At 38.8% G+C, this 13,915-nt stretch overlaps 1 protein-coding gene across 2 annotated transcripts in view; it reads right to left on the bottom strand.

Annotated features, from left to right (window-relative positions):
* Positions 1-1,871: 1,871 nt before the first annotated feature.
* Positions 1,872-13,915, bottom strand: part of LOC145414699 (ubiquitin-conjugating enzyme E2 N) — a 35,607-nt gene continuing 23,563 nt past the window's right edge. For both annotated transcript variants that reach the window (XM_080284221.1, XM_080284222.1), the window contains 4 exons: positions 12,578-12,665; positions 8,658-8,725; positions 5,440-5,552; positions 1,872-3,663 (listed from right to left, as the gene is read on the bottom strand). In XM_080284221.1, the coding sequence (XP_080140347.1) occupies positions 3,598-3,663; positions 5,440-5,552; positions 8,658-8,725; positions 12,578-12,665 (335 nt within the window). In that variant the 3' untranslated portion in view covers positions 1,872-3,597. The remainder of the gene's footprint in view (positions 3,664-5,439; positions 5,553-8,657; positions 8,726-12,577; positions 12,666-13,915) is intronic.

The raw sequence follows: 13,915 nt of genomic DNA, 5'->3' as shown, positions 1-13,915 counted from the left end.
GGTATGCGCACGAGTAGGCACGTGGAGATAATGGGTGTGAACAGAGTGGTAAAAAGGGTATATCTGAGTGAATTTGGTGGGAGGAGACGTGCTAGGCCTGGACAGAGAGAGAGAGTGTGAGAGAGAGAGAGAGATAGGAGCTAATGAAGCTAAGGAGCTGGTAAGTGATAGAGCTGGCTGGATGAATTTACTGCAAAGGAGTGTGTGACCAGGGTTTGACATTCCTTTTCAACTTGGCAGAGGCCACACATCAGACAGGCAATTGTCAAGCTAACTGCAGAATGTTATTTGACGTATCAGGTGGAGCCATGATTCTAGGAGCTTGAATGGCAAGTGAATGGAAGTGTGGCTCATTCACTTGGGGAGGTGGTGGCTGAATCGGTGGAGTGATGGCCTGCAGTCCTAATGAACTCAGGTTCAAAATCCAGCTGAGGCAGAGAGCAGTTTAAGGATCTGAATTCATACAGCAGACTTTACTGATCTACCAGAAGACCTGCCTACATGTCTTAAAAATACCCCAGTTAATATCAATACACCAGTCCTGCATGAGACAGCACTAGCATGTACTCAACATGGATGGGAGATGTTAGTGCTGAAGTGGTGGCAGATGGAGGTGTATGGTATGTAGGAGGCTGGGTCTTGGGAACAGGCTACAAAGCCTACGCCCAGTCTTTAAAAAAAAAAAAAAAAAAAAAAAAAAAAAGTCAGGATGATGATCATGAAAAATGCATGGAATTCTTTATGACAAGAATACATCTACTTTTAAACTTAGCAGTCAGAGGAGTGCTCTCTTTTCTTCTTTATTCATCCATCATGTAATCCTGTGTTCCCCCATGAGCAGGATAAGAGCCCAGGGCACGGCAAGTTGGTCCTGACATTTAAGATGAAAGTGACCAGCCTCACTCATCCCTGAGTGGCATGACATGAGCAATAAACCCTAACCACCACTTGCATATAAACCTGCGCTGGCTCAGTTGGACTGGAGTGCCTTAATTACCCACTAAACAACTAGGTGCCATTATGTGGTTACCACCCAGTGAACAAAGAATAATTCAACACATACTGTGTGGAAGACATGTTCCTAATGGGTGAAAATGGGAATTTTTTAGGCCTGAATGATAATATAATGAATGTGTAGTTCTTTCCACTAGGCAGTGTAGATTATTCTACTTGTGTTCTCCTATTCCTATTTTTTAAATCCTAATCACTCCTCCCACACTGTGATACAGAGTTAGGATGAAGAAAATATGAAACATAGAGCTCTAATAGTTCAGGTTACTAAATGTTATACATATAATGCCCATATCTTAAAGTGAAGTAGCAATACGTCCCACCCTTCCATCCAACCCTTGCACATCTTTTTGCTTAAGTAGCTATGATTTTTTTTTTTTTTTTTTTTTTCATTTCCACGAGAACTGATTCCTCCAGATATTTCAACAAAAAAGTCAAATTCATCTTATGCATGAATGTGGTAACAAATTCCAATGCATGGCTCTGATCTTTCACAAATATGAATCAAAAGAGAGAATTCTTAGGCATAACTTCCTCTCCTACTATGGGAATAACAAAACCATTTTCATATGCAGCAGCATCACAGGCTGGCTGATGAAATTACATCTCTTCAGCAAACAAAGAAAGAGTGGGTTTCCAGTCCTCCACTCCCAAACAAGAGTTCTCTTTTTCCAACACATGAGGGCCACACAGGCAACATTCTCTCCTATCCTCCAGGAACTACCAAAATTCACTGGCAACTACACAAAAACAGTGCTGCAGTTGCCATAATTCACTGCATCTGAAGTGCTAAGTAATGAAAAAATAATAATGCATGTGTGCAGTTAGTAAAAAAAATTTCTTAGGTATCAAAAGCTTAATATTGAAGGAACATTTTTATTTTCTTGGTGTGTTAGGATATGAGACTCCGGAAATAGATGGTAGAGTTCCACATCCCTTAATATTTTCCCAGAAGATAACTTTTCAATATTCATGGTGTCAGATATTAGTGGTGAAACTGGCAATCATCAACTCTCTAGGTTTAAATAACAGCTATTATTTAGCATTCTTTACTCTAAAGCAGCATACAAAATTTGAGATTATTTCATTATTGCCAATTTTACTTTCTTCTCTCTTTGCAAGCATTAATACAGGCTTATGTGAAATGGGGTGACAAAACAATGCAATTCATTTTTACTCTCCCACCATAAGGCCTATCAATATCATAATACACACTATGTGGAATGAGTCATTTACATAGGACATTGATTACATGGTACTAAAGCAGTATTTCTGTAGATACCACAAGGTACTGTATGTCTCAACCAGGTTTCAGGCTTAAGGAATTATCACATTTTAAGTATATTATTAATAACAATAATAAGAGTAATAATGCACCTTTATCGGCATCTACAAATGACTGACAGATGACAAAATCCACACACTAAAACTTTGCTCCTGTCCTGCAAATAACTTCTGGGAACAATCTAAAAATTATGGAAGTGATCTAATTAGCTTTTGTAATACTTCACACTGCATAATGGTACATACAATCCAAGTATTTAATGATATAATACTGTATTACCTCTCAGAACATTCTACTAACAAAAAAATGTATGTGCCAAGAGGAAATACAGTGCAAAATAAACTACAGCTTAAATTCTCTTCACAAAGGAAAACGACTCGAGTTTTCCTACCAGTCTCTACAAACGTGTCACGGTCTTCCTTAATGAAGAATACTGTACAAGGAGCCATGTTTATGATTGAGGGACATACAGTACTTAAGTTTGTATATGAGGTGACTCTCTCAATACTCTAAACACACTAAGCAGATAAACAGTAGATTCTGGATTAACAAACAGATATGTTACCCACAAAAATACAGCCATTAATGTCAGTGATGCTGGGATGTTCTCTGGCCCTGTGCTGCAGTTGCTCAGACTTCTTTTCAGCTTTTACTAAGCATAAATATTAAAGTCTTAACATTTACAAGCCTTTGTAGTATAGATAAACAGACAAAAAGGCACTGTAGATACAGGGCCAAACAACACTTTCTCTATATGTGACCCCAAGACAACTGAAACTAACAGGACAGGGACAAATGAAAGAACAAATGATGATTTTAAAAATCATGCTAAATTCATACGATGGACTGAATTTTCCAGGGGCTGGCAAATCCACTTTATCTTCATAACTGAAGATATCAAAAATAACAGAGAGACTAGAACAAATATACAAGGGAAATAAATTTTTGTGGCCCATAGCTAAATATCTTGCCTTATCTGTGAGCTATGACAATGTTATAAATCACTTGCCGCATGCCAAAACTGGCTGCACAGATACAACACCCTATAGAGGTGGAAGCGATGCCTCTAATGCCAAGTCAATCAACACAAGATTGGTGAAGGACAGTGAGGCAACAAGACTCCCGCCTAGGGGACTATACTGTACGTGGCACGGGAACCAGGAGGAGCCGGGGGTGTGTGTGGTAGTGGCACCCAGTTCCAGTCGTGTGGCGGGGATGATGACCTCATTCGTCAACATAATGTGCCGCTGATCCTGAGAAGTGATATCCTTTTAATTTAAAAAAATATGTAAAGGCAAGCACTAGTTCCCCATAGCGTATGTACGCGTCCACTCCCGAGCAATGCGGATGGCCTCGGACTCATTAACCTGTGGAGGAGACAAGAATTAGGCACCATAACTTTCATACATTAATATATCATGGAGAGTTCTACGTCAAACTTTCAGTTATCAATTACATATAAAAACCTCGTAATGTTTTATTCTTCAGTTCAAAACAAGCATCTATAACCAAATTTCAAGTGGTTTCATGTGTATTTCAAGTCCACAATTAAATGAGTACAGTAGCAGAGCTCAATGTACTTCATTATATGCAGATTTTTGGAGATTTAAACTACAAAACTAAACACCAGTATAAAACGGTACACTATGAATACACATTTTCAAATATAAGAATCGCTATTGCCATCCTCTTCCAACCTCGTTCGCTGTCCACGGTGTGTGCAGAATTGCCAATACAGGGAGGTGGGGTAGGGGCCAAGTTCAAAATAACCATCCTTAACCTGCCACATCCCGACCAATTTCTCACCACTGACCTCCCCCAATCCCAACCTTCCCCCCCTCCACCCCTCAAACCTCCACTTTTTGTGAGAAACGATGGCAGTTCAAAGGAAAAGTGCTCACCTGAGCTTAGAAGTGGGCTATACAGGTGACCCTTTAAACACCTGGTACCATGTTCTCTGGAACCACGCTGCGGATGTTGCGTTTTCTATGGTAGCGGTAACTATTGCAAACCACCCAGAAGAGGTAGATAGTTGTTCACTTGGTACGAAGTTATATGTAGAACAAGAATAAACTGGTTTTCACATGATAATATAGGAGATATAAGCATTGTATCACTCACTGAACACATCAACATACTGCACCTTCCTTGGCGAAGTTACCTCCTAATCACTTCTGCTTGTTTCTTCCTCTGGCACCATGTAACCTTTGTTTCACACATCGTCATCGATTGGGGAATCACTCACCTTGAATTTCATACCGTGGCGTGACATGTCTTTACTGGCCAGGTCACTGCTAACATGTGAGTTGCCGAGACAATGGCATGGGGGGGAGGGGATCATGCAGGGTAAGGTAGTGTCCCCAGAGGGTGTCCCGCATATACGTACCAAAAATCACGTGTGAAATTTGAAAAATGTGCAAATGACAGACCTCACACTTGCAAAACGTATGGATATGTTATCTGGACTGAGTGTAACAAAACGCTGCAACATATCCATATGTTATCAGGATGCAGTGGGTTAACCCACAAACGCTGGGCCACTTTTAATGAAGTCATCACCTCACTAAGGGCAATTTTCCAGAAACTGCTGAAAATTGCTTGTTTTCAAACCTTAATATTTCGGAGACTATAGCAATTAGAGAAACGAATTAACGACCACTTAACTCACCACCTCTTCCTAATGTGAATGAAAGTATCCACACGGCTCTAGGTCACTGCACTGATGAGTAATGAGGTGAGGAAGAGAACTAATTTTTGGCATGGGAGCAGGATGTGTTTGTGCACCTCCTCCCCCCCCAAGATGGGGGACAATTGGAGGGCTTGGACAACCATTCCACACAAATGCACACAAAAAGATATGGTATCACTTAACTTAATATTGCACACTGCAATATTACTTAAGCACTTGGACTGTTATCTGGCAAAAACAATGGTGCTTCAGTGGCCTTTTATGAACAAAGCAGAACACAAGGCAACAATCACAGCCAATGTAAACACTGGGTGGGCATCTTCACTCATTCAGCTGTGCAGAGGCCTAGAATTCCATCTCTCCACTTCCTAAATTGTTCCTTTGTCTCTCTCATTCTTCATGATCAACACCAAGTCATCAGCGTACAACACCTTCCCTCTTCCACGTTAATTACCTTCCAAAGTTCAGCTACATCATTAGCTAGCGGGTCATCAGGGTTAGGTGCTGAAAGAAGAGCTTGAATAGACAGCAATACTGTGCGGATCTGCAGTGCTGGACTCCATTTATCTGAAACACACAAACATAAACATAAATCAGCAATGATAATCTCACAGCCCATGCACAAATACAGTAGTTACAGTACACATATGGCACAGCTTGAGTCACAGGAAAAGGTATGCAATACTATGCTTCATGCTTGATTTCCAATTTAGCTGGATTCCAAACCATCGAGAATACATCATCCAACAAAGTGGTAATACATGATAAACATGTGATGGAAATCCTGAAGCATGGTTTAAACTGGCAATAGGACACAATATGCTGAAGGAATAACTTCATAAAATGGGGAGAGTAATTCTTCACTAACACTGTAGATATGTGTTTAAAAACTCTTGTGTTAATGAAAACCACTTAAGTGAAGGTTATATGGGTATTCCAGAAAGAATATCTCACAAATAAAAAATGAATTTAAGGCTGCAGGTAAGTATGAATATGTATCAGCTGTAACTGGGTACAGGTGCATTCAATTCTATAAATAATATAAAGATGTATGTGATATATTGAGAAAAATGCCTGTGAGAGCTATTTTTAACCCTGACCCTTCATTACAATGACCACTAGCAATGAACAATGGTGTGTTATGCACAAAATTTTCCTGTGTTAATGAACAGCTTTACAGTGAAAATTGTGTTCAATGAAAGTGTGCTATATAAGGAATTACTGTACCCCAATAGCCTTGCTGTAATTATGTGTTCATTGGTGATATCTGTCACTGGATATCTCACTTTCAGTAGTGTATCTGACTCGTATTCAACATCCTGACCCTCATTATCTTGTGTTTCTGGCTTGCTCTCTTTAAGTGCGATATCTTGCTCATACTTGACATCCTTTCCCTCATTATCTCTCAAGTGGAATAAGAAAAACAGTTAAGTCATATACTGTACTACACATTCATAAATACTATTCTAACAACAGAGGAAGTCTCTGTTATATGTTGCTTTAGATTCTTTTCTTACTTGTGTGGACAGTAATCATAGAAAAACTACTTATTCAAGCTCCAATGCTTCCTCATCAGCTGATCTGCCCATTTCCTACAATTTACATTATTAAATGATTAGAAGGATTTGTGATAGTTTGGAAAACATCTCTGAAAGACAACGAGGACTATGTGTACAATGGATTAAACAGGAAACCAAACAGCAACATATCTACTAATTCTTTAGAGGCTGTTTAGTGTAGGGTGTGTGCAAAGTGGCACATGTGCGGTGCATGGAAAGGTGCCAATAAGAATGAGAGGATATAAGGAAAAATGTTGCCCTTATCTTTAAAAGGACCAACAGCCATATTCTGACACTGAAAAGTCTCAGGTTTCTATATACCCCTAACTTTTGACTATCATTTATAAACAAGTTTTAACCTTTGCCACAGTACAGACCTCACATCAGGCACAATGAAGGTTTGCACCGGCCAAGCTGCATACCTCATATTAGATACAAGTTCCATGGGTTGTAATACGACGACTCGGGGGGGAATACCTTACAAATAATCTGCATAGCGGGGGTTAGTAATGAAGTGCTAGATGTGGTTAGCTTGCATACTGCATTCAGGAGTGAGGCAAACAAGGAAAACACACTACTATCATCAAGGGTTTCATAAAGACTGTCATACACTGGGGACTTGCCTATACTAACACAAATTATATCTGTGGATATCCCAACCTATCATTCAACCTATCAAACTTTACCTAAATATGAAATGCTGTCCAGTAAAATCTCACTATAATGGACTAATTGGGGCCCCAACCATTCCTAATAAAGCAAAATTACAATAAATGCAACATCCGGACTTCCTCCTGCTAATCCGAACTTTTTCTGATATATCAGACATTAGTCCTGATCGCACCAGAGGTTTTTAAACTGTTTTCACTACCATTGCAGTACTGTACTGTATTATACATTCACTACAATAATCAAAAGGTTTAATAAACAGTATATAATAATACTGTACTGTACTGTACACTGATAAACATGTCTTTTATTTGCTTTATTGTGGTGAACATAGCTGATGTGGTTTGGCAGTCCGGACTGCTTCTGGCTTTACTGGACTTTTTCCAATATATAAGAATTTAGTCCGGTAACTCCTCAATTCCAGTCTATTGAAGCCCATTATACTGAGGTTATACTGTATCTATGACCTAACTCTACTGAAATCTATGAAAGGATGAGATCCATGAACTTTATATGATGTGAAGGGAAAGTGACATTGCACTAAATATGCGCATGGCCCACTTTACTGGGCCTGCTTTCAACAGTGCTCCTACTTTTGCAATTTCTTTTCCTTTGTTTTTGAATCCTAACAGATCCCATCTTTAAGGGCAAACGATGGATGGAAGTACAGTAAATACAGATAAGAATAAAGTGATGGTTGTTCAGTGGGAGGGTGATCTCAGAGTTCTGAAAGGAATTTCAACTGGCAAGTGAGCACTGTACCAACATCATCACCATCATGACCCTTATTCCCATCTAAAGATAGGACGAGGCAAAATCCAGAAACAATGAGAATGAAAATTACAGAATGATAAACAGCATGCTCAGTGAAACTGCCATATTATGGAAATAATTTACACATCATTCAATTCTTTAAAGCCCCGGCTCCACTGTACAAGCAGCCTGTAAACAAAAATGCCTAGACAATAATATGATGATCAATATTTTTCACTCAACTCTAAACAAGCACTTCTGATCCTTCTTCTGCATATGCATTACTAGAGTGGGCATAAATATTTATCATACTCAGTAAAAGCTTTGGATAAGATGGAAGTTTATCAGCATTTGCAACCAAAAGTGTGTCATCAATAAAGAGCTTTCAATTGAGGTAGGCAAAGCCTGCAAATGAATAATGATACATCACTGGATGAGGTTTATCTCACCTTCGAAAAGTATAAACAGTAAATATTACAAACAGTGCCATATAACCGACACAACACTTAAACAACTGAAATGATCCAGGGTTATAGAGCTGCTACAGCACTAATAGTACTGAAGGAAATCTACCAAACGGTGACAGACACAGCTGTATAACAATACAAATGAATACCCGCAACAAAATTCTTTATCACTCATACTGGGACTACAAATGCCACACTGCACATCAAAGCTGTATACTTCTTACCTTTGAGAATATCAAGGCAAATTCTTCCTAGTTTATCTATGTTGGGATGATAAATTTTAGTCATGAACCTGGGGAATGAAGAAAATTACATTAATAAAACAATAAAACCCAGGAACAGTTGTTATTTTACAACATAGAAGAGACATGGGGAAGGACCCACAACAGCACCGAGGCAAGATAGCTAGAGTGGAAAATTACCCTTCTTAGCATTTTTTTAAATTCAATTACCAGATTCACAGGGTATGGCTGGAAAAACAAGAATGAACAAAAAGCGACATAAATTACAGTGATGGGAGGATAAGCAATCAATACAAAGGGAGTGAGAGGCCTATCAATATATCAAAAAGTAGACTGACCTTAGCAGAGTATAATTATAGCAAACAGATGAGCTAAAGATGATATAATTAAAAAGACTAAGTGCCAAGGCTGAAGATACAATATATGAAAAACAAGACAGGGTAAAATTAAAACAGCAGAGCAGACTGTGAATCTGCAAATGCTATGACATCAACTTCATTCTGACACTATTTTTTCCACTTCAAGATGGGATGAGGTAACAACCAGAAATGGAATGGGAAAGCATGAAAGTGGGACAACAATCAATTGTGTTCCTTTAAAATGAGCCACAAAATCATTCAGGTTCATGGAATACTGGTTCCACAATTTTTTTTTTTTTTTTTTTTTTTTAACTGCTTATCATGCCAACCCCATCAGGTACTTCACTATATGTACTCTATCCAACTATTATGATCCTGTCAATTCCTTTCAACTTCCATACCTCACTTCCTCAATTACTGACCATAAGTGCTGCTCTCGGGTGTCTGCCCTGTCCTCTCCTCCATCCGTCTTTCCTTCCACCTTCTTCTATCTTTCTTTCCTTCATTCTTTCCTCATCCTTCTGCCTACGGGTGACTTTACACTCCCTCTTCTGTCTTTCATTCCTTCATTCTTTCCTCTTTCTTCTGCCTATGGGTGACTATACACTGTGTGACAAGCCAAATGGTTTCCTGTACACCAGGAAACTATTTACTACACTGGGTGGTAACCATATAACCAAATTTTGGCGCCTGGTGGTTTAGTGGGTAATTATTGTGCTCCAATCAGATTGAGCCGGTGAAGAATTATATCCAAGGGATGGTTGGGGTTTATTGCTCACATAATGCCAGTCAGGGATGAGTGAGGTTGGTCACTCTCATCTTAAATGTCAGGACCAACTGCCTAGCCCCGGGCTTCTACGCTCCTCTTGGGGCAACGTAGGATTGGATGATGGATGAACCACCCTCCTCCTCCTTGGCTAGTCATGCTTCCTGCCACCATTAAATTCACTTGCATATGCCTGTTTCACCCACTTTCTACGTCCATTCTCTCTATATGAACATACTAAGCACACTGTCATCTAGCTATCAGCATTCATCCTTAATCCACATCAGTTCCAAATGATCATGCATTTTATCCCATCCAGTCTATGCATTGCTGCTGGAGAAGGATGCCTTCCATTGGCACCAACATAACCAAGCAGAAGTGCTGTCCCATACAAATGTTCAACTCCCTTATCTCCTAAAAGGAGGCTGATGGACTGCAAAAGGGCAACTCTAGTATGCACACCAATGGGTTCACATTAGATAAACCTAAGGACCAAAACTCAATTTCTTTGCAATCCACACATTCCACAGCAGTCCAATATCCACTGCTCACACACTTTACCGTTCATACTTATACTATAATAATGTCTCACCCATACATTAATGTGAACATTAATACAGTACACCTCCATGTAATTTCTTGCAGCATCTATACCTCTGCTTTATATCTAAGCTTTCACAGCACCAGCCATCTTTCTTTCTGGAATATTTGGCTCTTCACTTCCTTTGCAGATTTACCTCTCTCTTCATTTACAAATCATATAGGTTCCACCTGCATTAGCTGAATGATAAAGATGACATTCCATATAACAACCTAAGTGGCAAACCAAATGGCAACAAACTATTACAGTATGCATTCAGGAAAATCAACTCAGTGTCCAATAATGCTGCTATATTTTCTTGCAACTACTAAGCAATTTAATTCAGCCTAAGAAATGTCTCATAGTGATGTTAAGCAGTATCAATGACAAGATGCTGGTTGTACTAAATGCAGTCAAACCAGCTGTGGTTGCAGAACAATCAATGTTTGGAAGTTTTATTCCACATTAAATGAATAAAATGCCTTTGTGAGCAGAGTATGCAAATACAGTAAATCATCATCATCATCATCTAATCCTGTGCTGCCCCATGGAGTGCAGGAGCCCGGGTCTAGGCAAGCCGGTCCTGACATTTAAGATGAGAGTGACCAACCTCACTCATCCCTCAGTGGTATTACATGAGCAATAAACCCCAACCACCTCTTGAATATAAACCTACACAGGCTCAATCCAGTTGGAGCGCCTTAATTACCCACAAAACCACCAGGTGCCATGGTTTGGTTCTATGGTTATCAGCGAGCGTGGTAAATGGTTTCCTGGTGTTGAGGATACCATTTGGCTTGTCACTCAGTGTAGAGTCTCCAGTAGACAGAAAGAAGAAGAAAGAATGAAGGAAAGAACATAAGAGGAAGGAAGGAAAGAAGGAAGGAAGAGTGGAAAGGGCAGGCATTTGAGAGCAGCACTACACTGAGTGAGTGGATGGTGAGTGCCCCCACCTACAAAATACAGTATACAGAAAACCCTTGGTAAATTGAACCTTGATAAATAATTTCAGTTATACTGACTCTGCACCTACCGAATGTCTTCAAATACATTAATCACATCATCCGGACCTCCTTTCCCACCCAAAGACAAAAGGTAAATTTACCAAAGGGATGCAGCTGCCAGAACCAATAATGTGAATGGCATTTTTTTTTTTTTTCTGTTGTTTATTACGATACCAACTGAAAATATTCACCTACACTGTATCAAGGCACAAAGTATTGATCCAAACAAAACTGACCATTCCACATTAAAACAGATAATTCTGTTAGTTATTCACTGGACAATATTTATTATAAATTGAAAATGAGAATGTGATGTGATAGGAAGTGTTTGGAGAAACACACACGGGTGGTTTGGCCACGTGGAGAGGATGGAGAGCGAGAGACTGACGAGAGTGTATATAAGTGAGATGGAGGGGAGGAGAGGGAGGGGAAGGCCAAGGACAAAATGAAGGGATGGAGTGCAGAGGTATATGAGAGAGGGGGGTGTGAGCTGGGAGCAGGACAGCAAAATCGTGGGAGATAGGGTGACATGAAGGCAATTTGTTTGTGGCCATCCCTTATGGGATTACGGTGTCTGGTAATCAATAGGTAGAAACTGAGAATGTTGATCCTCCCAAATGAACAATGGTTACATTGTCAGCCATTCCTGGAATTAGTCTGATATACTAAGGGTTTACTGTAGTTTTTCTGATTTTGGTTACAATTCAACACTAGCTCCCCCATACAAGGAATGTGAATTATCATTAATTTCAAGAAGACTGTTTCTTGGACACATCCAAAATAGCAAGTTAGAACAGAATGGACTAACAGGGACTATATTCATTCATCAATATCTGTTGTAATGAAATACTTCAACTTGTATCTAAACCCGAGTTGTACAGTATTATACAACACACCACACAGAATAATATGGAAGCCTGTTAAAAGCACTTAGCCTATCACCATACATTTCTAATTGCTTGTTAGTGAGAGGCAATCATAACTGGCCTGATCATTTATAAAGTAAAATTTCAACATGAATGTAAAAATCACAATACACTTGTTATTCTTCCACTGTTGATCAAACTCAAATGAAGCTACAAGACAATTCATGGGTAAAGGTAATGTATCAAATATAAAGGTAATGTATCAAATAACTTTCCATTTACCTCAAATTAAGGAAGGGAATGCAGACAAATTTAGGACTGACTTACCTGACTTTAGGAGCACTCATTGGATACTCTTCTGGCAGAAAGAGTTCTAATTTAAACACACCACCTTCAAATGGAGAGCCCTCTGGACCTAGAAATATGAAAGATTCTTATTGCATTTTAACCTGCATTTATGTGTAAATGTGTAGCCTATATGTATGTATGCATGTATGTTCAAACTTGTCTGCTTACCAGCCTGCCCATACTTATACATCCACCTCACAGATACAACATCTGATATTTTTGTCTTCCATATACTTTAATAGTAAATATAAATGAAAAATATTTTTCATTAGAGGCAGCAAATTCTTGGGCCACATCTGCAGTATCAGATGAGGCACAACTCAAGTTAGACACAAGAATGGTCTACTGATCATATGGTCAAAATATCAAAAATATACTTTATGTTGCAGTGAATGTCTGAAAACATGAAATTCACTAAAACTGTGTTCACTGCTTTCCCCAGTCAAATTGCAAGTAATTAACCACTTGAATAAGAACTTTTTATTCTCTCTCCAGGTTAACTCTAGATTATCCTACATAGCTTAGAAGGCACCATTCATACTCATTGGCTTAAAATATTAGAAATCTCCAATAAACTCCTTAACAGTAAATCCTTTCAAATCATGTCTGGGTACTGCCAAACAAGTTTGCTCTGCCAATGCAACTGCCCTCATTTTAATCCATTCAGTATGATTACATATTTTTTGTTTTATTTTTACATTTATCAAGCTACAGTACTTTGTTCAATTTTGGAAACACTTTCCAAACTATAGGTTAGATACAGCCTTCAATGACACCTTCACTAGAGACCTATCAAAAGCTGAATAAAATCATCTGGAGGAAGCAAGAATATATCAATAAAACTTGTTACCTGACTGATGAGGTGCTTAACCCCTTTGGTACAATGGGCCCCTATGATTAATCAACTCATCTGAAGATATCTATCCATGTACAGTACCTATCTACAGCCTGATGTTTTTACCCTGTAAGGGGTTTGTCTGAGGATTATCTAAAAAAAGATTACTATACTGAAAAGACTGATGGATAATGCTGTTTGTATCTTCATTCCTAGGAATCTCTTCTTAGGTTGAATAAGTCTGGTGGAGGAAAACAGAATATAATACTACATAACTGTAACATCGTACTGCACTGGTATATCCCTTAACCACTTTTGTAACCTATATACTATCATAAAGCTTTTGATTTCTTCTGCAGCTATGTGAGGTATTATTCTATATCCATTATAATATGATTTAGGGTATATAAATAATAGTGGGTGCCCAATTATAATACTGTACAGGTTTTATCACACACACACACACACAGTAAATACATAAC

Source organism: Coenobita brevimanus, chromosome 100 (genome assembly GCF_032717465.1).
Source record: "Coenobita brevimanus isolate Jiangsu-jjx chromosome 100, ASM3271746v2, whole genome shotgun sequence".
In the NCBI taxonomy this organism is placed as follows: domain Eukaryota; kingdom Metazoa; phylum Arthropoda; class Malacostraca; order Decapoda; family Coenobitidae; genus Coenobita; species Coenobita brevimanus.
The sequence above is the reverse complement of the archived record's forward strand: the minus strand, read 5'-3'. Positions and strand labels throughout refer to the sequence as shown.